Raw genomic sequence first — 25,802 nt, 5'->3', positions numbered from 1 at the left:
AATACAACATAAGAAGACACTATGAAATGAAGCACCAAGACAGATACAAGCATCTGGACATGACACAAAGGCTACAGAAGGTAGAGGAGTTAAAAAGAAGTCTGGTGTCACAGCAGGCTATGTTCACTAAAGCCAAATCACAAAGCGAGGCTGCTGTTAAGGCCAGTTTTATTGTGGCAGCAGAGGTTGCAAAATCAGCCCGGCCCTTTACCGAGGGGGAATTTGTCAAAAACTGCATGATTAAAGTTTGCGAAGCCGTGTGCCCAGAAAAAAGGCAAGCATTTTTAAATGTGAGCCTAAGCCGAAACACCGTTGCTGACCGTGTGCGTTACCTTGCTGCCAATCTCCAACAACAGCTTGTGGGAAAAGGAAAAGATTTCATCGCATACTCCCTTGCTGCAGATGAGAGCACCGACACTTCTGATACTGCCCAGCTGTCAATTTTCATCCGTGGAGTGGACTCAAGCCTGTGCGTAACAGAAGAGTTTTTGGGATTACACCCAATGCATGGCAGAACTACGGGGAAAGATCTCTTTGAAGAGGTGTCCAGATGTGTAGATAAAATGGGGCTGCCGTGGGATAAACTTGTGGGACTGACAACAGATGGAGCGCCTGCGATGTGCGGTCAAAAGAGTGGATTGGTGGGGAGGATCCGAGAAAAGATGAAGGAGGAAAACGTCACAAGTGAGTTGACAGCTTATCACTGCATCATACACCAGGAGTCGTTGTGTGGCAAAGCCTTGAAAATGGAACATGTGATGAGCATCATAACATTAGCGGTTAACTTTATCAGAGCCAAAGGTTTCTGGAGGAGTTAAGTACAGAATATGGTGACTTGCCCTATCACACAGAGGTGCGATGGCTAAGCCAGGGAAAGGTGCTGGAAAGATTTTTCCAGTTGCGTGAGGAGATCTGTGAGTTCATGGAAAGCAAAGGGAAAGGCACAACAGAGCTCCGAAATAAAACGTTTCTGTGTGAAGTGTGACATCACGAGCCACCTGAATGCGCTCAACCTGCAGCTTCAGGGGCGGGGCCGTGTCATCACTGACATGTACGCTACAGTGAGGGCTTTTAAAACCAAGCTGCGCCTGTGGGAGACGCAGATGCTGCAGGAAAACTTGAGCCATTTTCCGCACTGCCAAACAATGAAAGAGCAGGTCGCTGCCTTCCCAACTACACAGTTTGCTGAAAAACTCGGCATACTTGGTGCTAACTTCACACGGCGATTTGCCGATTTTGAAGCCCAAAAAAGCAGGTTTGAACTGCTCAGTAATCCATTTGCAGCTGACGTGGAAAACGCACCATCAAACCTCCAAATGGAGCTGATTGAGCTCCAATGTAGTGACACACTGAAGGCAAAATATGAGTCTGTGGGCGCTGCAGAGTTTCCACGTTTCATCCCCGACACAATGCCCCAGCTGCGCTCCCAGGCTGCTCAAACGCTCTCTATGTTTGGCAGCACATACTTGTGTGAACAACTGTTCTCTTTGATGAAGATAAACAAAACTTCACACAGGACTCGTCTTACTGATGAGCACCTTCACTCAATCCTGAGGATTTCCTCAGCTCAGAGCCTGACCCCAGACATTGATGAACTTGTATCCAAGATGAGACACCAAGTGTCTGGCTCAGACCAGTGAGCATCACAGAGCAGCAAACGGTGCTTTAACGCAGTTTCATTTTTGCATTTTTTTTTTTCTTGCTACTACAGGACATTTGAAGTAAATTATTTTTGGCTGTTGTTTGCCTGTAGAAAATGTTTTCACTTGAAATTACTCTGGAAAAACTGCAGATAGAGCCATAAGCAATTAATGAAACTGATTTTATTACTTTTATTTTTATTTATTTATGTATTATTTATTATTTTTATTTCATTTATTTCATAATTAATGTTGTTTTATAGGCAATACTCTATAGGCCTTGTTAGTTCCAGGTTCAATATGTGCACTAAGGTTCTTTCAATAAGTTTTCAATAAACGTTGAACCCGTCTGGCCCTTGACTTTTTAATTTCGGCCCACTGTGTATTTGAGTTTGACACCCCTGCTCTAGGTGACTCAGACAGCTTGCACCAGTGGATGTCCAACATGAGGATACAGAACTGAACTCCAACAAGACTGAACACTGAGAGTCATCACTTCAGCACTGACTCCAGGTAAAGACCTGTTTTCATAACTTACAAAAAAAGCTAAGTATTTTGCTCCCATACTTTCTCTCTGTCTCTGTCTGAAGTGCAGGCTGAAGAGTTAACAGGTGGGCAGCCAGGCAGACAAGCAAGCTACGCAAACTAGAGTTACAAAAACACATAGACTTACCACAAAAAAGTGAAAATTGACTTGGAGTTTGATGGCCTGAACTGAAATTAACTCATTGGTTGCCGGAACGATCTGGCGACGAAGGAATGGGACGCTGAAGCTTATGTAGAGTGGTTGAATGAGGATCTGATGTGCCCGATGAACCAGGTGGAGGGAGGTGTCATCGCCACACCCAGGACACACATACGCTAACTAACATTCTGTGGCATATGACGATGACTCTGGGGTATCACCACAACCGCCAGAGACTAACCAGTTGCTTTTCTGCATTATTTAATTCTCTTTTAACACACCTGAGAAAACATAAAGTCAAAACTAAACATAAATTGCGTCTCTTCCCATGTGTGTCTTTGTCTCTCTCTCCCCCCTCTGGCAGCTGGGCTGCTGCCTTTTGAATCCGGGGAGAGTTGATTGGCTATGGGTTAATGCTGTGCTCGATAATGGTAACCCTGACCACCCTCTCCGCCTCATACTGGCTGAGCACCTTCTCCAAGTGGCGTGTAACGTGATGTGGTAAAGTTCATGATGGGAGAGAATGTAATGAAGTGATGAAATCTTGCAATTGTAGAGGCGATCATCCAGCTGCCCTTACATATTAAGGCACAAGTCGCCAGAGTAGGGAAGGAAAACAATATATCCTATGCAGGGGCAGTGAGATGGGTGGAAGTGTCAAGTCTGGCTAGACGAGTGAGAGCTGATTCTATTATCAGAGATCCAACGAGGGGAATTGTTTTCTCCACTAATGATGATTCAGTCATGGTTAGCAGAAATATGTTATTAACATAAAGGTGCCTTATTTAGTATTTCTAATGATGTGATTATTAAAGAAGAAAATAGTTATATCTGTTTATTTCTCTCTAATGAGGATGTGATGAATTTCAGCTCCTGTGTATTAACACATGGTCACTTTACACTAGTTTTAATTTTCAGCTGAAAGAAAGTTCTCAGACAACTTGGTTGCTTGCTCATTTTATTCTTTGTGCAAAAACACTCCAACAAAAAAAGCAAACACTGCGAGATTGGCCAGCGGATCAAGTCAGCCACAATTAGACCAAGTCCAAGTCGAACGCACCTAATCATTCACACACACACACACACACACACACACACACACACACACACACACACACACACACACACACACACACACACACACACACACACACACACACACACACACACACACACACACACACACACACACACACAGAGGAGGAGGAAGGGGCAGACCATGACATAGCATCTCCTACGAAAATCAAAGTGGGGCATGCTGCACTATTCAAATTCCTGCTCTCATGATTGAAATGGGAGAGATGCCATTAGACATTATAACCTTGGATTGAAATACTTGATGAAAACAAAAGGTCAAAGAGAAGAATTTCCATGAATTGCTTGCTGGATCAACACTGGGAAATCCTGGGAAGGCAGAGAAAAGTTAAAGCTGAATTTGGATATAACCTAAAATCTTAGCGAAGGAAATTTGTATTGTTTATGTTAATGTCTGCCCCCCAGTTTGTTCATAACATGTTCCATCATGGGTTATCCCAGAACCTAAAATTGATCTACGCATCCTGAATAATAGTAACTGATATTTTGCAAACATTGTTCAGGAATCATAGGATATGAGGTGGGTTTTAAATGGGTGTAGAGGGAAATGAGGAAGTACGTTATCTGCCAAGGAGGAGAATTTGCTCAGGAGAATAGAATTGAGCAGTGAAAGAATGTGGCAGAACTCATGGGAAAAAGAAAAGAAGGGGAGGTCGTACTTTACATTGCAACAAACTCTGGAAAAAGTTTGTGAAATCAGTTTTGATTGTAAGAGGAAAATTTCAGATGTCATAACTAGGTTGAGGTTTGGACATTGTGGGTTTAGAAGTGGGCTGGCTCTGATTGGGAAACACCATGAAGGAAAATGTGAGTGTGGCACATCAGAGTTTGACACATCACTCACAGACAGAGTGAGGCGACGACTGGGCTGTGAATGGTCAGGAGATGGCAGAGGGAAGTGACAGATCAGGAAGTGAGATGGGAATTGAAGTTGATGGCGGGAGAGGTGATATTTGGTGTAGTGCCGAAGACCAAAGCTCCAAAAGTAGACGAAAACGTAAAAAGAAATGTAACAAAATCGCCAGTGAAAGGGGAAGCGATTTGGATAATAGTGTAATAGAAACAGCAAGGCCACGAGAAGAATATAAAGTGATTATCAAACTGTCTCAAGAGGGAGCGTCGTTTGGTGAGTGGAACCTGTTTCAAATAATGAAATCTCTAAATAAACTGCTGAATGAGATTAAAGGGGCCAAGATTTTGAGAAATGGTGCATTGATGGTGTCATGTAGAGACAGTACACAACAAGGAAAAGCTATAAGACTTCTATCTTATAAGACTAAGATAGAAGGCAAAAAAGTGCAGTGTTCTCCTCCGGAAGAAAGAAAATTTGTACAGTAGTGCCAGTTGACCAAATTAAAGATAAACTGGAAGGAGCAAAAGTAATTGAAGTAAAACGTCTCCAAACAACTAGATTTGGAGAAAAATGCAATAGCCTGTCTGTTATGATCAAATTTGAGGAGACCAGACTACCAGACAAAGTGTTTCTTGGATATATGAGCTATGAGGTCAAGAACTATATTCCTACCCCACTGCGATGTTTTAAGTGCCAAAAATGTGGCCACATAGCAGCAAACTGCAAAGGAAAACAGAGATGTGGTAGATGTGCAGGTGATCATTAGTACGTGAAATGTGAGGGAGGAGCAAAGATTAAATGTTGTAACTGCGGAGGAGAACACAGCTCAGCCTATGCGAAGTCGGTAAAAAAGCAGCAGAGGTACAAAGGGTTCAAATGTCGGTTGGGGATTTCATATGCTGAGGCAGTAAAGAAAGTGTAGACACAATCAGATGTGTAGGTGACAAGGAACAGCTACGCCACCTGTGGGGGAAGTGAAATACATGAAGTAAAGAAAGATACACTGATAGTGGGGAAAAAATGAATTTGTCCTGTTTATGGTAGAGGTGATAAATTGCTCATCGCAGACAGATAAAAAAACTGAGAAAATCAAGATAATTGTAAAGGCAGCCGAGAAATACCTTGGGATCAAAGAATTTAGTTGGAAAACAGTCGAAGGAAAGCTAAGCGGAGGAATCTCTAACTCTCAGACATGGATTGGTGGCTCATAACGATGTGATCATTGCCATTGGACAAGAATTTAAAAAGTTTCTGTCAAAATTGCCAGAAAAACCAAACATAATATGCATACAAGAGACATGGTTGAAGCCAAAATGGGATTTTCTTATACATGGATATACAAGAGTCAGAAATGACAGGAAAACTGGAAAATGTGGAGGGGTTGCAATTTTTGTGAGGAGTGGGCTGAGGTAAAATGTAAATAAGATAAGCAAAGAACAAGAATCAATAGTAATCAAAGTAAGACAGAAACAGACAACTTAGAGATAGTGAATTGTTATAATCCATGTTCAGACTGACACCTGAGATATTAAATGCAGCAAGTGGACCGGTCAATGGCAGAGTAGTATGGTGCAGAGATTTTAATTCACACTGTACATCATAGGGAAGCAATAATACAGACGCAAATGGGTCAGTAATAGAAGAGTTTATGGATGAAAAGCACTTAATGTGTATAAATGATGGAAAGGGAACGCGATACAACAGTATACAGAATACACAAAGTGCAATAGACTTGACAATTACATCTACAAGAATTGCTGGTATTAGTACTTGGGAAGTGTTGAACAAGTATACAATAGGCAGTGATCATTACCCAATATTAACCAAAATTGGAATAGAAATGCATCAAGATTAAGGGGTAAGAATACAAAGATGGAAATTAGATAAGGCAGACTAGGATGCATTCCAGATAATAAGTAAAAATAAATGTGCAAAACTAGCACGAGAGAATATAACAGATGTGGTGAGGAAGTTGGTAAGAAAAAATGTTGGAAGCGATTATACAATCAGCAGAAGAAATTAATCAGCACAAGAAATTATTCCCAAGAGTACAGAAAGAAAAAGTAAAAGAAGTGTGCCTTCGTGGAATGAAAATTGCACCAAATTAATTAAAATGAGAAATAAAGCATTTAGCCAATTAAAGGCTCATCATACAATGGATGCATTTATTAAATACAAAAAAGCACAAGCAATAGTCCGGAAAACAATTCGAGTGTCAAAACGAACATGCTGGAGGCAATACTGTGATAAAATTTGGAGAAACACAACTGTCAAACATATGGGGAATGATTAGGAAAATGAATGGCATAAAGAAACATTTTGAAACACCAGTTCTAACGAGTGATAACATAAATGCAATAAATAATGCAGAAAAGGCAGAACTTTTAGCAAAAACATTTGTTAAGATTCAGAGCTCAGAAAACCCATCAGAAACAGCTAAACAATGCAGAGTAAATAATCTAGCACAAAACCCAGGAATAGTACATAAAATGGCTCTAACAGAGGAGGACTTGGATGAAACTTTCAGTAATTTTGAACTGAAGAGAGACAGTTCTAATGCACAACAAACATGCCCAGGAAAAGATGAAGTATGTTACAGGATGTTAGATAATATGAATGATGGCACACTTGAAGTAGTGTTGAGATTATTTAATAAGATATGGGATACAGGTAAAATCCCAACAAGTTGGAAGCAATCAGTTATAGTTCCAATAATTAAACCTGGAAAAGATCCATCAAATCCATCAATTTATAGACGGATAGCACTAAAATCACAGTTAGGGAAAACCATGGAACGGATGGTTAATGGAGAGGTTAACACATCATCTAGAGAGCAAAAACTTAATCTCAGGATATCAAAGTGGTGTAGTGGAAAATTCTACTGACCAGTGTCTAAGGTAGTGGAAATCCCCCTGACCAGGTGTCTCACTGCTGTGATACTGTCTACCTGACAGGATGGAACCCTTATTTGGCAGTGTCTCACTGCTATGACCTTGATAAACAGGGTGTATGCCCTTATTTGGTGATGTTTTCTTCCAACTGGTACAGCGGACGGACGGACACAGCAGATAGACACAGATGATGATTTCATGTCTTTTTTTGTTCATATTATGTCTTATGAAACGCCTCTTTGTATAAGTTCTGGCTTTTGTGAACTTGGGGCCAGTTCCACTTTGAGCACCCGTGCTTGTTGTGTAACCTCTGCAGAGCTTACTATTAAAAAGACTCAAAGGCAACTCCAGTCTGAGAATTTCATTATTTCAAATCTCAAGATGAATTTCCATCACAGTGCATTTAGGAAAGAACAAGGAACAATGGACTCTGTTTTAAGTCTCGAATCAGTAATCAAAAAAGCCCAAAGCAATAAAGAAATGGTTATTGCTGTGTTCTTAGATATTGAAAAAGCATATGATATGCTATGGAAAGAGGGACTCCTTATCAAAATTCATGAATTAGGCATGAAGGGTAAATTGTTCAACTGGGTGTCAAATTTCTTATTAGACACCCAGTATTCTTTGATATAATGATTAATGATATTTTTAAACAGGTTGAGCAAAGCATAGGAAAATTGCTTTATGCAGATGATGGAGCACTCTGGGTTAGGGGGCGAAATTTGGAGTACTTAAAAAATTAAATGCAAACTGCAGTAAATATAGTGGAGGAATGGTCAAATAAATGGGGTTTTAGAATGTCAATAGAAAACTCATGTTTTACTAAACGCCACAAACCAGTTCAAATTCAATTATATGGACAGCTACTAGATACTACTTCGATGTATGTCAGGGCGAGATTGGGGAGCTAGCAGAACAGCACTGTTGAATATTTATCAGGCTCTTATGAGAGCAGCTCTAGATTATGGAAGCATAGCCTACATGTCTGCTGCAGAAACCAACCTAAAAAAGCTAGATGTGGAACAAGCTCAGGCTCTCCGGATCTGCAGTGTAGCATTTAAAACATCACCAGTTGCAGCAATACAAGTTGAGATGGGTGAGCTGCCGTTAAGGATGAGAAGAGTGAAACATTATTTGACATATTGGGTAAATCTCAAAGGACATAATAAATCACATCCGCAAAAGGGTGTTTTACAGGAATGTTGCATAACAAAACCAAATGTTTTAGTTTCGGATGTATAGGAAACACCAGAGCACAAGATGTAGGATTAAACAAAATTAACATCAGTTCTACTGTTCCAATATCAGAGATAGCACCACGGAAATTTATGTGCATAGTCACCAGTCTGGAGCAAAAGCTGAAAGACAAAGACAAGAAGTTACCAAAGTGCAAAATAGTAGAAAACCATATAGATCAATAGCGGGATAAACTATTCATTTTCAGAGATGTTTCAAAGGAGCCAGAAAAAGGGCGTACTGGTGCTGCTTTTTCATTCCGCAGTTAGACATAACAATTAAAAATTGAGTCTCAGATCACCTGTCAGTATATACAGCAGGAACTACTGGGTATTCTGTTTGCATTGCAGTGGGTGGAGGAAAGAAGCCAGGCCACTGAGATTATCATAGCGAGATTGTCAGCAATTGCCAGTATAAAATCAATGAAATCATCATGCAGACAAGATATTACCAATGAAATTTTTCATATGATCCTCAAATTATATCAGAGAGGGTGCAATACCTCCTTCATATGGGTTCCAGCTCACGTGGGAGTGGAAGGCAGACATATTAGCAAAACAGTCATTAAAACGAACGACAATCGACAATCAGGTACCACTAAGCAAAGCAGAAATAAAAACAATCATTAACAAATACACTCACAAAACATGGCAAGAATACTGGGATTTAAACGACACAGGAAGACATTTGTATAAAATTCAAAAAAATGTAGGCACTGGTGAGAAGAGCAGAAGAGAGAAAGTCATTACCCGTCTGAGAATTGGTCATACACTATTAAATGATACACTTTATAAAATAGGCAAGCACCCAACTGGACTATGCGAATACTACAAACAACCGGAAACTGTCACTCAGGACTTAAGGAAATAATTTAATTGTAGGTTATTTTTGTTTGTTTTTATTTATTTATTATTTATTTTTGTTTGTTTGTTTGTTTGTTTACTGCCGATCTACTGATCCACACTCCAGTCCAGAAGGGCGCTAATGCACCTATAAGCTGGTTTGCCAACCGCCAATAAACACTACAAGAAGAAGAACAGTAGAGGGCAGCAAAGCGCCATTGAAGCGTCTACTCTGCATAATTCAAAGAAGAAGAAGAAGGAAATGGTGGTGAGGGGAGGGCTTGCGTCCAGGGATCGATCGAGGCAGTGGTTGCTTAATACAAGGACCAGTGGACTACCCTTCCGCCTCTGTAGTGTCAGTTTTACGGCGAGCACGTTCCTTCGGACAGATAAAAAAGATGGCAGACCTCCAGGTGCGTATGGATCTGGGCAACGGGTTGGTTTATAACGGTTTGTCCATATTTCATAGCGTCCAGCTTTGGTCTAGAGATCTTGGCTTTGCCAAATAAACTGAGAGCAAGTTTCAGGTTTGCCTCTGTTAATAATTTTGCCGTATTTAAACGTTATTATAAGACTATTGTATATTATCTGCACGTTGTCGGTGTTTGTGGCGGTGTTGGTAGTTGGAATTTATCCACCGTTGTCCTCCGCGGGTCACGTGTGTACGAAGTGTATGCTATGTTTTTGTCTTTTGATAGTAATTTCTATCCAACGTGTTCCCCCTCAGTTTTGGTAGAATGGTGGACTGTGAACAACAGGTGGCCGGGAAGAGATCAGCCATGGGAAGATTTAGTTAACTTAACATCAAAAATCCATGTTTTTAAAGACGACAGCGTGGCATCTAACATGTTTTCGTATTAATGCTTGTTTCCATAGAGTGTATCAGTCAGACACACAGCCATATCTTTCAGCTGACCAGCACAAGATTTTTTGTAAATGATTTGGTCTTCAGACTTTCAGGGGCGACCTCTCACCTACTTACTGTAAATAATGGATACCAGATATTTGCTCCTCCTATAATCTGATTGCACGTTGTATTATTTTTTTAACGTTTGGATACTAACACCAACATCATATTTTTGTAGTGTTGTGGGTTTTAGAGTAAACATTGTTTTATGTCATTGTGTGTTATCAATGCACTTTTTTCACATAAATATCTGTCTTGCGTTTCCGGTAATAAGAAACCAAAATAATTACTTGAAGCATGAATCAAAATCTGTTAACCTGTTCCAGATCATTTTACTGGGACCTTACAGTTTCTAATGTGGTCTTGGCTAACTTGGCACAGCTAATTGGGTTTTGTGTGAAGGAGTCAGAATTATTCTATGAGCTTATTGTATATGTAGTATTTTGCAGTTTCACTGCATTAATCTGCAGATTCACTCTCACTGGAAAGATTTGAGGGTGAGACTCATCATGTAATCAAAAAACTAATTGACAATCAGAATTAATATGTCATGAAACTCTATGTAAGGGTCACCATTGCCAGTAAGTTAGCCACACTCATTACATATGCAGCCTTTCCCATGTATTCCATTTACAAAACTGGGCACTGCTGTGTAGCTGATCCTGACCTCCAACGGGAATCAACAAAGTATCACATTATTCACATAGTGTTTTTCTAGTCTTGATGACCTCTCAATGCGCTTTACATTATGAGTCCCATTCAACTATTCATTCACCAAATAGGGGTCGGCGATACAACTTATAGTTAATATGGTTATTTCATTTTGTGAACAGTGACGGTATTATAACACAATACCACCTAAACCCTGATGTCCTGAGTATCTGCGTGTTGTGTTGTGTGTGGCAGGTAAATTTTGTCGCCTCGCTGTCCCTGTCTGTTTCCAACACTTCACTCATCTCTTTAAGATTAGACGCTACTGTTCACGCTTTCATTGATCAGCTGGGCCTCTCCTATTTTACGTTGCACCTTGCATAAAGACTTTTACAGTGATGACAGTATTGTACAATCCATGTCATGTCATGATGATTTTGACACCTGTGTACTACCCACCCCTATTATATATTGTGTTTCTCTTCTATGTATCTCATTCTCACACTGCCAGCACTGGCACTGCTGGCTATTTTGGGGTTCAGTAGCTTGCCCAAGGACACTTTGGCATATGCACTGTAGGTCCTGCGGTATCAAACCATCAACCCTCTGATAAATAAAGAACTCTCTTCCATCTGTGCCACTGCCATTAATTGTTGATCAAAATTATTGTCCTTTCCTCTTTAGGCTAAATTTGATACAGCAGCAGCTGAGGTGAAGCTGCTGACGGTGAAGCCAACAGATGGTGATATGCTGCAGGTCTACTCCCTGTTCAAACAGGCCACTTTGGGTGATGTCAACACAGGTGAGACAGCAGATAATATGTGTATTAGATAAACGTCTACAAAATATTTCACCTTTTCTTTATCATATTATTTATTATCTTAAACATTAAGACTGCAAAACTTTAAGTCACGACTGAATGCAAGCTGGTGCTGGTTTGTGATATTGTAACTTATTTGAGTATTTCTAAATTATATAATATAAATAATATTTTTTCCACCATAGTATTGTAGGATCCATTGAATGAAAGAAATTCATGTAGAGAATCATGATTTAGTTCCTCCTCTACAATAAATGGCAACATCAAAGAAATGCCCGTATGTCTCTTTCAGTGATGCAAAAGCTGCTTCACAGAAGGCTCTGCTAGGGGTGGGGAAATAACCTCAAATTAATATCATGGTAATTTTCACTTTTTGGAAGTGACTATATTACATAACGTTATTACTTCATTTACAAGTATTGGTAGGAGAAGCCTGTCCTGTCTGGTGATATCTTTCATATTCATAACTAGTCTTGCTGTATATGACGTGACAGTGGTGCTGGACATTTGGGTCTGTTGCTTTGACTGTGGTGTATTGTAGTGGAAAGGTTTTCTACCCCTCTTTTCCTACTCCCTGCAAGGAAGAGTGGCACCTGATGTCCTCAGCATGCACTGTAGCAACATGGTGGAGATCGGCAACTTCAGTCTGGTCAACATGAGGATGACCTTCACCAGCTTCATCTGCACAGCATCTCATGTTTTCCTCTCAACTTAAGATGACCTGCAACTGGCGCTCTCCAGCGATGTAGCATTGCGGATTTCTTCAGGGAGAGAGTTCCAGAGGTTGGGGGCTGTCTCCAAAGGTTTGCAGTTTGGTGTTGGCGATGGAGAGCACTCCTGAGTTAAAGGACCACAACCTTCTGAGCGGAGTGTCGGTGTGGAGGATGTCAGTTAAATATGGTGGGGCTAGGCCGTGGGGGGATTTATAGGTGAGTAGGAGGAGTTTGTACTTGATGCAGGCCTTGATCGGGAGCCAGTTGAGGTGAATGAGGGTCGGGGTGAGGTGCCCAAAGTTGCTGGTGGATGGAGTCCACTTTAACCTGGAAAAAAATCCAGGAACTTGGTGCAAAGGTCAGGGGCATCGGTTTGGTGGTGAATGGTTGTGAGTAGGTTTCTGGGGTGGTTTTGCTGGTTGACAATGAGGGAGGAGAAGTATTGATTCTTGGTGTGTGAGAGAGCTTCCTTGTATGAACGCACATGGTCTCTGTAGGCAGATCTTTTATAGAGCTGATTCAGTTGACGGCCGGAGGACTTCATGGCGCGAAGTTCAGCTGTGGACAAGGGGGCTGGGCCGGTGTAGGAGACAGTTTGGGTTTTGAGGGGGGCGAGAGAGTTGAGACTGAGGGATAGAGCAGTTTTGTAGTGGACGACCAGGCCATCAACCATGGTGCTGGGGGGATCTGAGGCCAGGTGTGTAGCCAGTAGGTTTGCCAGGACTGGTGAACTCACTGTCTTGGTGTTCCTCGGTCGCGCCAGGGTGAAGGCGATGCATTCAAATGGGGTGGTAAAGTGCAAAGTGAGCGCAGGCAAGTGGGGAAGGAGGACACTGACAGGATATTCTGGCACGGTAAAAGGCGAGCATCGCAAATTGATTCTGCCCTGGTCCTGAAGCCGTGGCAATAAAATTCTGCAGCGGCATAGCAGAAACTCTTTAATTTAAAACCAAGTCAAATAGACTCTCCCCTCCTGTGGCCCATGCTGTGTGCCCTTCTGGTGGCACCACTCCACTCATCTCTTAAAGGGGACATAGCATGCAAATTCCACTTTGTTAGTGCTTCTACACGTTAATGTGGGTATCTGGCATGTCTACCAACCCAAAAACTCGGGGAAGAAAACACTCGCGCGTTTTGTTATGGTTCCTCTAAGTCAGAAACGTCATGCTTGAGTGACTCGAATGAGCTTCCTGGGTTTTGTGTCGTAACAATGCACTGGAAGTCTCCCTACATGGCCTTGGCCCACCCCCCACCTTTATACAGGGTAAAAAGGGTGCTGTTTTAAATGATCCTTGTGGTATTTTGACCAAAGTATGTTACAGACATTTCATTAAGACCCCAAGGAACCATATCAACTTGTGGTAAAATGGGCATGCTATGTCCCCTTTAAAGCTTGGACAGCGGTTTTTGACACTTTAATTGATGAGTTGGGCTGCTCCCTTTTTATCATGCACCTTGCAGGAAGGCAGCAGCTGATATAGTATGCTGATGTATTTAGGGTTGGAGCCCGAAGGGCTGGGCACAGAAGGAATCACATCTGATGCCAAAGCATCAGAGGAGCTCACCTTTCGGGTGAACTCCTCAAACGGTGCCAGAACACATCTTTTCCAGTAATGTCCACTGGTGAGCGTTGAGGTTATTAGGGAGCTCATATTCAGCCCCAAGTATTCCCAGAGCCTGCTTCTGTTCGGTGAGACTCTAGCATGTAGTACGTGCTGTCCCAACGGGTCTGCACTTCTTGCTGCATTCTTCTTACAGGCATGTTGAGCTGCACCTGTATGTCTTCCAGGCGTGAGTAGGCTAAGGCGGAATGTTTAAAATGTCCAACTATTTTACTTCCGACGGCCACCGCATCAGCTACACTTCTCTGAGCCAAAAGACCCTTGTTAACAGCCAGCTGAAAAGTGTGGGCAACACACGGCAGGCTAGGCAGTCCAGCATCACTCATAGCCTTGATCTTGTTTTTGGCGGTGTCCTGGAGCACAATGTGAACAGAACTTTTACGAATGCCCCATGACTGAAGCGACTCAAACTGCTATGGCTTGGCTAGTGTGTGAACCCCAAAACTGTTTTGCTTATAGAGCGACTCTCTGTAGAGTAAAATCCTAATCAATCCACTGCACAGTTAAACTGATGAGAGACATTGGGCTCACACTGCTAGTCCAAATATCAGTGATGAAGCTGAAGGCCGAAATGTCATGCAACGTGCTTTTTCACGAAGTAATGCAGCTTTGGTAATGCAGTTTCTGGGATGTGGTGATGGCTGGGAATCTCATACTTCAGCTCCAGTACACTGAGAAGATGGCAAAATCCCGTATTATCTACAACTGCCAACGTCTAGTCATCAAGAGCAATGTACTGGGTAAGAGCTTCTGTTATTTTTACTGCTCGTGGGTTGTCTCTGGACATTTTCTCTCGCTTCTCCAGGGTTTACTGCAAAGTTGGTTGTTGCTGTTTGCTGCTGCTAGCATAAGCAAACTCCTTTAACTTGGCATTGTGTTGGTTCTTGAGATGCTTTATCGGAACCAGTCTTTTGGAGAAAGTGCTCCGCTTCAAAAGAGTCCGGTTTGCAGCAAATGACGGAGCCAGCCTTCTTAATCAGCTTGTTAAGTCTGTTGGTGTCAGCAGATCCGATGCTGCTCCCCCAGCAGACCACAGCAAAGTACAGTGCACTGGCTACCACAGACTGATAGAAGATTTCCAACATCTTGCTGCACATGTTGAAAGATCTCAGCTTCCTCAGGAAATAGTCTGCTCATCCCTTTCTTGTACTGTGTTGGTTTTCCACTTCAGTCCACTGTCGATTTGGACGCCCAGGTACTTGTAATCCTCCACTGTGACAACATCCTCTCCCAGAATACACAGTGGCTGATTCAGAAGCAGATGATTTCTACGAGCCCACTCCACAAAACCGTCCACCAGCACTCTGTAGTCACCCTGCCTCCCATTACTTATACACCCAACCACTGCAGAGTCATCAGAGAACTTCTGCAAGTAGCATGACTTGGAGTTGTACTGAAAGTCAGAGGTTTACAGTGTGAAGAGGAAAGGCGACAGTACAGTCCCCTGCGGAGCTCCTGTAGTACTCACCACCACTTTAGACAGAACACTGAGGTCTGCCTGTCAGATAGTCAGTAATCCAGGAGACAGTGGATGTGTCTACCCCCATTGCTTGCAGCTTCTCCCTCATAAGAACTGGCTGGATGGTATTGAACGCACTGGAAAAATCGAAGAATGTGATTCTCACTGATCTAGATGTGAGTGGCCTCATCATCCAAACTGATGAGGCTGGTAGGCGAACTGTAAAGGGTCCAGCGATGATTTCACCTGTGGTCTGAGGTGGGCCAGGACCAGTCTCTCCAGTACCTTCATCACAGGAGATGTGAGGGCAACTGATCTATAGTCATTAAGGCCAGATTGAGTCTTTTTCTTGGGGACTGGAACCAGGCAGGACGTTTTTCACAGCACCGGTATCGCCTCCTGATTAGGGCTGCAACTAACGACTATTCTGATAGTCGATTAATCTATCGATTATTGAAACGATTAATCGACTAATGGGATTATGAATCACACAAATTCTCAATTGCTCTTATTTAGCCATCAGCTTTTAAATTTAGCGTGAGGTTGTTCGCGGCATGTGATGACTGAAAATAAAGACAATAAAGATCGAAACTTCATTCAAAAATTTCTTTTAATAAACTTTGCTGCATATTAGGGTACTATTGATCCAAAAACAAAGAAAATTCAAGTTTCCCTTTTTCCTGTGAACCAAGAACAGGCCAAGTGCTGATACTAAAAATAAATTAAAAATCAAGTATCCATTTTTTCTGTTAACAAAAGGACAGGGAAAGTAGCAGCAATAAAAACATCAACAAACAAAACTATAGTCTTCTTCGGACTGCATAATTGTGATTAAAAAAGATGTTTGTCAGGCAATAGGATAACATTACGCTTTTAAACTCGTTAAAAAAAAAGTTTAAACCATATTTTTGTAATGGATTCTAGAATCCTGTGCACAGGTATATACGTTTATATAGCCAGCTAGATAACAGCCTATCTTACCGAGGCGAGTCTGCATCATCTACGTTGCGATGTCAAACGTGCCTCCTCTTCAAATGCTCGTGTCCTGTTTCCATGGAAAGCAGGTCCGCCTTACAAATATTGCAGGTAGTTTTTTTCGGGCTATGTTAAGGGTGAAATTCTCCCGTACTTTTGACTTTCTGGTGCGCGATGGTGTTGCAACGGACGCCGCTATACTGAGTGGATGGGAGAGGAGATTGGCGTCGGAGGAGCGGAGCCGACGGGATGGAGTGTGTTGATTGAGGAGGTTGGTGAGGTATGAGGGGGGGCCTGATTATGGAGGGCTTTGTGGGTGAGGAGAAGGACTTTGTATTTGATGCGTTGTGGGACAGGGAGCCAGTGGAGATTCTGGAGAACAGGGGTGATGTGGTCGCCGGAGTGGGTGAGCAGCCGAGCAGCAGAGTTCTGGATGTGCTGTAGTATTTTGGTTGATGTGCCATAGAGAATGCTATTGCAATAGTCAATTCTGGAGGTGATGAAGGCATGGATCAGAGTTTCAACAGCAGAGGAGGAGAGTGAAGGGTTGAGACAGGCTATGTTTTTAAGATGGAAAAAGGCAGCGCTGGTGATTTGGTTAACGTGATGTTCAAAAGAGAGGTTGCTGTCAAACAAGACTCCGGGGTTGCGGATGTGTGGGGAAAAATGAAAGGAAGGAGTTTCACTTGCTCACTGTGAAGGATATGGAGGTGTTGTCCCTGGGTTTAATGAGTTTGTTTATTGTGGAGAGAGCCTTGGGGTTGGAGGAGCCAGAGTGTATGAGGTGTGAGTAGTGGGTGGACCAGGCTCAGATGTCAGTGTGGGCCTGGAGATGGACTGTTTAACCAGTTTTCTTCCAGAATCTTTCAAGCTGGCGCTTACGGGATTTCAATTGGTGGAGTTCAGGAGTATACCAGGGAGCTGAGTGTGTGAATGAGACAGTTTTGGTTTTAATGGGAGCCATCTGATCGAGACAGGAGAGTGTGTCATTTTAATAGTTGACCAGATCGGAGGGATTATCAGACAGTGGGGGAGGGGAGGCAGACATTGTAGTGGCAAGATAGGCTGAAAGAGTTGTGGGGGAGAGTGTTTTCAAATTTCTGAAGGATATCTTGCGCTTATCTTTTGGGGCGGAGATAGGGATATCAATGTCCATGGTGATTGCCAGTTGGTCAGAAATATTGAGGTTTAGGCTGGAGAGTTGATGTATTGTGAGACCAGTAGCACAGACCAAATCCAGGATGTGACCACGGCTGTAAGTGGGGAAGTTGATATGTTGCGTGAAGTTGAAGCAATGTAGCAGTTCCAGACTTCCGGTTTGACGCATGGCGAAGTAGGTCGCAAGCCGGGAATACTCTGTTCACATTCGGTCAAAATCCTTTTTTAATCCGTTTAATTCCATTCAACTATTGGTGCTAATGCTGACTTTAGCAGAGAGTATGAAAAAGACGAATAGAAAAACAGGCCAAATGGCAGACCAACAAGATAAAGAGACAAAACAAGCCGACACAGATAAGCTAGCAGAACAACCGGACTCTGAGGCTAGCAACCTGCTAACCCTGCCAGATATGGAGAGATTGCTAACGTCCATGGAGGAACGCATTATAGCAAAACTTTCTGCTCAACTGTCGGCTGAGAGAGCTATTATCGACCAACACCACGAAACCATTCAACAGTTGGAAACCTCGCACAACGACATGCATACAAGACTTGAGAGACTTGAATCCTCTTGTGCAGCGCTCTCGGAAGACAACGAAGAGCTGAAAGCTAAACTGGATGATCTAGAAAACCAATCCAGGCGAAACAATATTCGCATAATAGGACTGCCTGAAAAAGTTGAAGGACTGCATCCCACTTAATTCATTGACACATTACTGAGAGAAACATTTGGTGTGGAGGCTTTCCCTACCTCAACGATCGCTGACAGGGCTCATCGGATCGCCATGGTCAGGAAGAATCCAGCTGACTCCAGACCACGTCCCCTCATCGTGCGAATTCACCACTTCCAGACCAAGGAACGCATTCTGAAGCTAGCAAGAGAGGCCACCTCCGTTTCTTTCCGCGGATCACAAATTCACTTTTTCCCGGATTTCAGCGCTGAAGTCTCCAGGAAGAGAGCTGCCTTTATCCCAGTGAAGTCGCAACTTAAAAATGCAGGATTCAACTACAGGATGCTGTTCCCTGCCAAGCTCCAGGTTACTGACAAGGACAGACAGGAGAAGCATATTTTTCTCTCACCCGACGAAGCTGTCTTGTTTGTGGAAAGACGTACAGGCAAATAGGGCTGGGATACTTCCACGCAGGCTGAAACATAGCGTGGGTGAGTAAGCTAACTCCAGATGCATCTGCATGACCAACCATTTGGGGAACTCTGACCGTAGCTTACTCCATAGGACTTCATATTAGTCAACTTTCATTATAAATGGTCATTCTTCTTTTTACCTTGACTGCTATGTGATGCATAAAAGGCCCTGTTGGATTTTTAAAAAAAGTTAAGAAAATGCTCTAGTTATATGCCAAGTTTGGTTGCCTACTATGTTAATGTGACTTCATTTTGGTTGTTTTATGTACAGATGCTTGAAAAACGCTTTTTCTCCCTTCCTATGTTGTACTACATTTTTTAAGAGACTAAATAGACTATTTTATACTATATCTTCATAGTTGGGCTATTTTATCTTTCAAAATCTAAAAAGGGTGGCACACGCCACCCACAAACTGTTCCTCTTACTGTTCCTGCTACTCTTAAAAGGTGTTATTCCTAGTGACTTTGCGTTGTGCACATACCCTTTTAATGAAAAACATATTTTCTGTAATAACAGAGTACAGAGTGTAGAGTTTAAGCATAGGTAGCACGTGTTCTTTGTGCTTTTTGCTAAAGCAAGTTTTTCAGCCCAGCCTTTTTATTTTTATTTTCATTTGTATTTTTATTTCCCCCCTCTCCCTCCTCTCTGTGCATTACCCTCACCCCTCGCCATCATCTCACTTCACTATGGCTTCCCACAACTCTCAATTGATCTCAAACCTCATTTTCTGTGTTAGACAAAATGACATCTAGAGTTAACACTCAGTGTCGTTCCATACAGTGTGTTTCACTTAATGCAAAAGGACTAAATAACCCAGTGAAAAGACAGAAAATAGTATCCTATCTCCAGCAGCTAAAGGCAGATATTGCATTTATACAGGAAACTCATTTAAAAACTGATGCTGTCAGTTATCTTAAAAGAAGACGGGTTGGACAACTGTACCACTCACAGTTTAACGTCAAAGCCAGAGGGGCTGCAATCCTTATACACAAAGATATCGCATTTCAAGCAGAAGAGGTGATTGCCGACACCAATGGGAGATGCGTCATTGTCATTGGTCAGTTATTCTATCTTCCTGTAATTCTTGTCAATGTTTATGCCCCAAATTTTGATGACCACAACTTTTTTACTGAACTCTTTTCTGCCATACCTGCCCATAACAATTACAACTTGATAATAGGAGGCTATTTTAACTGTGTGCTCAACTCCACACTAGACAGATCCTCAGCTAGACCTCAGGCTCTCACCAAATCAGCCAAGGTCATCAATGGTTTTTGTGCACAATCTGGTCTTTCAGACATTTGGAGATTTAAATATCCCAATAAAAAAGGCTTCTCCTTCCTCTCCAGTGCCCATCATACCTACAACCGTATTGACCATTTTCTGATAGATAACAGGATAGTAGGGAATGCAGACTCTTGCCAATACCACTCCATTTCTGTCTCAGACCATGGCGCTCTATCCTTTCAACTGAGCTTGCCCAATTGCTTCAGACCCTCTTGCCATTGGAGGCTTAACCCACTTCTATTGGCTGATGAAGAGTTTGTAAATCACATCTCCTCCCAGATTAATTTCTTTATAGAAAATAACACTACCCCAGATGTGTCCCACTCAACCATATGGGAGGCGCTTAAAGCGTTCCTTAGAAGGCAGATAATTGAGTACTCCTCCAGAATAAAAAAAGCAAGAATGGCCAAACTTGAGACCATCTCCCAAGCCTTAGCTGATATTGAAAAACAACACGCCTCATCCCCCTCTCCAAGTCTTTATAAAGAAAGGCTGCGCTTGCAGACAGAATACGATACACTGACCACAGACAAAGCCACTTATCTACTCACCAGGGCCCGTTATAATATTTATGAATCTGGTGATAAGGCTGGCAAACTGTTAGCCCAACAAGCCCGCCAATCCTCCTCCTCTCGCCTCATACCTAAGGTCCATGGTGAAAATGGTGAGATCATGACCAACCATTTGGGGATTAACAATGTCTTTAAACAATACTACAGTGACCTATAGAGCTCTGAACAAGATGAAAACTCCCCAAAAATTGAGAGCTTCTTTGACAAACTCACATTTCCCTCTATCCCTCCGGAGCACAATTCACCACTTGGGGTATTTATTTTAAATAGACACTCTAGCTCAAACTTGAGAAGACTCCTAAATATCGTGTATTCCCCTTCAGCCCTTGTTCCTGAAATGGTGATTTCACTTGACGCCGAAAAGGCGTTCCATCGAGTTGAATGGAACTACCTGTTCTCAGTGCTCAAGCAATTTGGATTTGGTGAAGCTTTTATATCCTGGATACAACTTTTATATGCTCAACCCTTAGCCGCAGTAGTTACTATTCAGTAGTCTGAATATTTTTCCCTGGGTAGAGGCACCCGCCAAGGCTGTCCCCTGTCGCCCCTCCTCTTCGCCATTGCAATAGAGCCGTTAGCCATTGCCCTTAGGCAATCGGATGAGTTTTCAGGCATAGTGCGAGGTGGACTTACTCACAAGTTATCCCTCTATGCAGATGACTTGCTATTATATACATCTAACCCTATAACTGCAGTTCCCTCAATTGTCAACACTCTAAATCAGTTTGGGAAAATATCTGGCTACAAAATTAATCTCCAGAAGAGTGAAATGTTCCCTCTCAATCAGGCGGCCTCTCAAATTTCCCCATCACATTTCCCATTCAAAGTAGTTAAGAAGGGATTTAAATACCTTGGAGTAGAAATCACGCCCACTTTTCCACTGCTATTTATAAAGAATAACTTTGGAGTGCTCTTGGAAAAGTGTAAACAAGATATGGTGAGATGGTCCAGCCTGCCACTCTCCTTAGTCGGCCGAGTTAACCTAATTAAAATGATTGTGCTACCAAAATGTCTTTACCTCTTCCAAAACATTCCCATCTTGATAAGGAAAATTTTTTTTTAAACTTTGGACCGATGCATATCATCCTTCATTTGGAATGGTAAATCACACAGGATTAAAAGGCAATCGCTTGAAAGACCCAAAGGGCTTGCTGGCTTGGCTTTGCCCAATTTTATGTATTATTATTATTGGGCCTGTAATATCCAGAAAATATTTTTCTGGATGGAGGACTATCAACCTGACAGCAGTGAGGCCTGGATACATCTTGAGTGCACAGGCGGCCTGGTCCACTTGCGCTCTGTCTTATGCGCTCCGTCCCCTCTGACCCCACATACCCGATTTTTCTCCAACCCAATTGTCCTTAACTCAGTTGGAATCTGGTCACAGTTTAAAAGACATTTCAACCTGTCTACAATGTCAATTCACTCCCCAATTGTCAATAATTACAATTTCCCACCCTCTACCTTGGACTCAGCTTTTAAAATCTGGATGGCAAAAGGCATTACTTCCACACTCTTTTTTCAGGGCAAATTTGGATCATTCGCACAACTCTCTCTCTCTCTATATATATATATATATATATATATATATATATATATATATATATATATATATATATATATATATATATATATATATGTACTTCTGCTGCATGGGGTAGGCTGGCTGGGGGTGGGTGGGTGGGTCTTATTGTGGGTAGGGGTATAACCATTAGATTTGTGATGTATAATTGTATTGATTACCCAAAAATCACCAATAAAAAACTGTTAAACATGAAGAAAAAAAAAATTTAGCAGTTCCAGGAATTCAGTGGCAGATTTACAGTCCGTGTTATCAATGTGGATGTTAAAATCACCAAGGAGGAGAACGGAAGGTGAGATGGCACATAGCTGGGTCAGAAAATCTGAGAAGTCAGAGAGAAAGGAGGGGTTTGGCTTGGGGGGGGCGGCGGTAGATAACAGCAATGACAAAGGTGTGGGACCAGAGAGTTTGAAGGCAAGATCTAAAAAGGAATGAGTGGCAGGAATGGAAACGGTGGTTGTTTTAATGTAGCAGCAACACCACCTCCCGCCCCTCAAGAGAAGGTTTATCAATGTATGTGAATCCTGTGGGAGCGGTCTGGTTTAGTGAGAAGTAGTCCAGGAGTTTATGTCATGTTTCAGTGAGGTAGAGGAAATCCAGCTTGCTGTCCGTTATGAATTCATTTAGAATGAGGCTTTTATTGTTGAGTGAGGGGGCAGAGATTGGACAGATTCATGTGTTTGTTGTTGTGACGTAATGAGGAAGCTTGTGTGCGACAGGACCATAGAAATCGGATGGAATTTGGGGACGTGAAGTTGTAAGAAAACATGCGGCAAGAGCCTCTGTGTGGAGGATGGCCTCGGCGAAGTATTCCAGCATCCTCGAGGATGGCCATGCAGTCTGGGGCGCAGGTGGTTATTGAGGTTGCGGAGATCAGAGGTGGAATACAGCGGCAGCATGGTCTGGCCGGGGAGCATTAGCACCAAGCTAGCGATAGCTATCCACAGTGCAGTGTTGTGCAAGTTCACACCTCTCATGAACTAGTTCAAAGTTCAGTTCATACAAGTAAACATGAATAGTTCACGTTCATAGTTCACCATTTAAATTCTGAACTAGTTCATAGTTCAGTTCATTTCATAGTTTTAAGGTGGAAAGTGAGAATGAAAGACTTAACTTGTTTTTTAAAGAAAACTTTATCCATCACTACCCCTTGCCTTAAACTGTACTTCATATGTATCAATTCCTAAAAGAAATGTTTTTTTAAATTTTTTTTTATTATTGCTAATTTTGCCTGTTTATTTATTCATACCCTGCACGAGTTTGTCTACCTGTTGCTGGGAAATCATACCCTTGAAGGCTGCAGACAATGTGGTTTGGGTCATTTGGGGCTGTTGGCAGGGGGTCTTGGTCTTTTTTTGACTTTCAATTACTTGGAGATAACTTTTTAGGCTAGCTGGATGCTTCAGCTCCACATGCCGTTTTAAATTAGATGCGGATGAGGCTGACGCCCGGACTTGCTTTTTCAGCGCAGGAGGACACAATTTGCACAGAAAGGTGAGATTTTTACTGTCGGAATCTTTATCAGACAGTGTGTAAATATCCCGCAAATAATAATAAGGTGCATCGGATGTAGTCGCTGAGTCTGCGTCTCTGCTTTCACTTGCCATTTTTATGAGACCGAGAGCTGTTGTCTTGGAATACGTTGCTTGTTTGGACTACATGTGTGTGCGATGAATCATGGGTAACGTAGTGCGAAGTCGAGTTAGTTGGTTTAGGTTCGGCTACATCGCGGAAATTTGACGGGCACTGAGCAACTACATGGTGCAAGCATTCGATTTAGACAGCGTCTCTCCTCAGGAGAAGGAAAACATTCCGTAACGTTTTAGCTAGACCTCAGATAATATGAACGTGTTCACCGTTCAAATTCATTATTTGTCATTAAGTTGCGTTCAGTTCATCGTTCTCATAAAAATGAACGTGTTCAATGAACGCGTTCTTTTGAACTCGTTCATGCACAACACTGCCACAGCGTAGCAGCGGAAAGACGCCGACAGTCCGGTAAGGAAGAGCGGCAGCTCAGAGGGGCCACCAGCACGTCAGCCTAACCTCCTGATCGGCGGGAAGACACAGACAGTCTGGTGAGGAAGCGCTGCAGCCCGGAGGGGCCACCAGTCCGGTGGGAAGATGTCAACTGTCAGGCAAGGAAGAATGGTAGCCTGGGGGGGCTACCAGATAGTTAGCCTGCCCGGAGAATGGAGGTCAGCCTGGTGCGGCGGTGGCTAGTGGAGAAGACCAACCCAGGAGACTGGTGGGGGGGGACAGATGAGGTGTGTGCACGGAACCTGTTGAAGAACTAATTTGGCTCATTCGCCCTCTCCAGGCTACCTCCTGGCTGTCTGTCTCTCGCCTTGAACCCAGTTATTTCCCTCATTCCAGTCCACACATTCCTCACATTGTTATGCTTGAGTCTGGCCTCCTGCCAACTCCTGTAAGATTTTTTGCACTTCTCAGCTTTTCTTTCAGGTCATGTTGTATGATCCTCTGTTCTTCTCTGTCCCCAGACCTGAAAGTTTTCTTCTTCTTGTTGAGATGAACTTTCAGCTCAGTGTTGATCCAGTGCTTGTTGTTGGGTAAGCAGCTTACAGTCCGGGCCGTCAAGGTGGTTTGTTCACAGAATTTAATGTATTCCGTCATGCAATCAGACATGCTGTTGATGTCCTCCCCATGTGGCTCACAGAGCACATCCTAGTCAGTGGACTCGAAGCAGTCCTGCAGTGCCTCAGTGGCCTCCTGAGTCCACCTCTTCACAGTCCTTGTGGATGCTGCTGGACAAGAGGGACATACTTAGGTGTCAGCAATACCAGTTTATGGTCTGATCTGCCAGGGGGGGGCCAGTGGCACTGTATGCATCCAGAGCATTGAATCATATTATTCTGATTAATATGTCCGGGATTGAGAGGAGGATGCTTGCAAAGCTGAATTCAATCATGGACAACACCTCTCACCCCCTACATGACACTGTGGGGGCTCTTAGCAGCTCTTTCAGCAGCAGACTGCTCCACCCACAGTGCAAGAGGTCCTTCATTCCCACTGCTGCCAGACTGTACAGAACCATCCGGAATGTAAAATAAATGCTGCTTTGGTCATGTTTAAATACACTATTTGCACAATTTTTTGTACTATTTTTGCACTATTTTTATGAGAAAGAAACTGTTTTGCACCTTGTTTTTATGTACAACCGTCTTACTTTTATGTTCAAACATTTTTTACTTGCCACGTACAATCATCCTGTGTGTCGTACAATCATCCTGTGTGTACAGAATGTTCCTGGTCTCTCTCTCCCCCTTCCCCCATCTTTCTGTCTTCTCTCCACTCTTTTCCACCCATCTCTCCTCTCCTCCCCATTTTTCTCTGCTCATCCCAACCGGTCGAGGCAGATGGCCACCCACATTGAGTCTGCTTCTGCTAGAGGTTTCTTCCAGTTATTGAGAGTTCTTTCTCTCATCAGTCGCCAAAGTGCTTGCTCATTGCGGGAACTGATTGGATTTTTAAGGTCTTGACCTATGTAAAATGCCTTGAGATAATGTATATTATGATTTGGCGCTATACAAATAAAATTGAATTGAAATTAATTTTAATGACTTGTCTCCGCTGTATTGTTCGCTGTGTTTGTCTCTGCCATTTTTCAAATGTTGACTCCAGATACGGCGTTGTCACTTGAGCTACACA

The 25,802-nt window shown here is 42.6% G+C and overlaps 1 protein-coding gene across 1 annotated transcript in view; it reads left to right on the top strand.

Moving 5' to 3' along the window:
• Window positions 1-9,476: 9,476 nt before the first annotated feature.
• LOC118101488 (acyl-CoA-binding protein) overlaps window positions 9,477-25,802 on the top strand; it is a 32,792-nt gene continuing 16,466 nt past the window's right edge. The window contains exons 1-2 of the mRNA XM_035147344.1: window positions 9,477-9,655; window positions 11,485-11,602. Of these exons, the coding sequence (XP_035003235.1) occupies window positions 9,641-9,655; window positions 11,485-11,602 (133 nt within the window). The 5' untranslated portion in view covers window positions 9,477-9,640. The remainder of the gene's footprint in view (window positions 9,656-11,484; window positions 11,603-25,802) is intronic.

The sequence above is a fragment of the Hippoglossus stenolepis genome, chromosome 22 (assembly GCF_022539355.2).
Source record: "Hippoglossus stenolepis isolate QCI-W04-F060 chromosome 22, HSTE1.2, whole genome shotgun sequence".
NCBI lineage: Eukaryota > Metazoa > Chordata > Actinopteri > Pleuronectiformes > Pleuronectidae > Hippoglossus > Hippoglossus stenolepis.
This window is presented reverse-complemented; position numbering and strand designations above follow the sequence as displayed.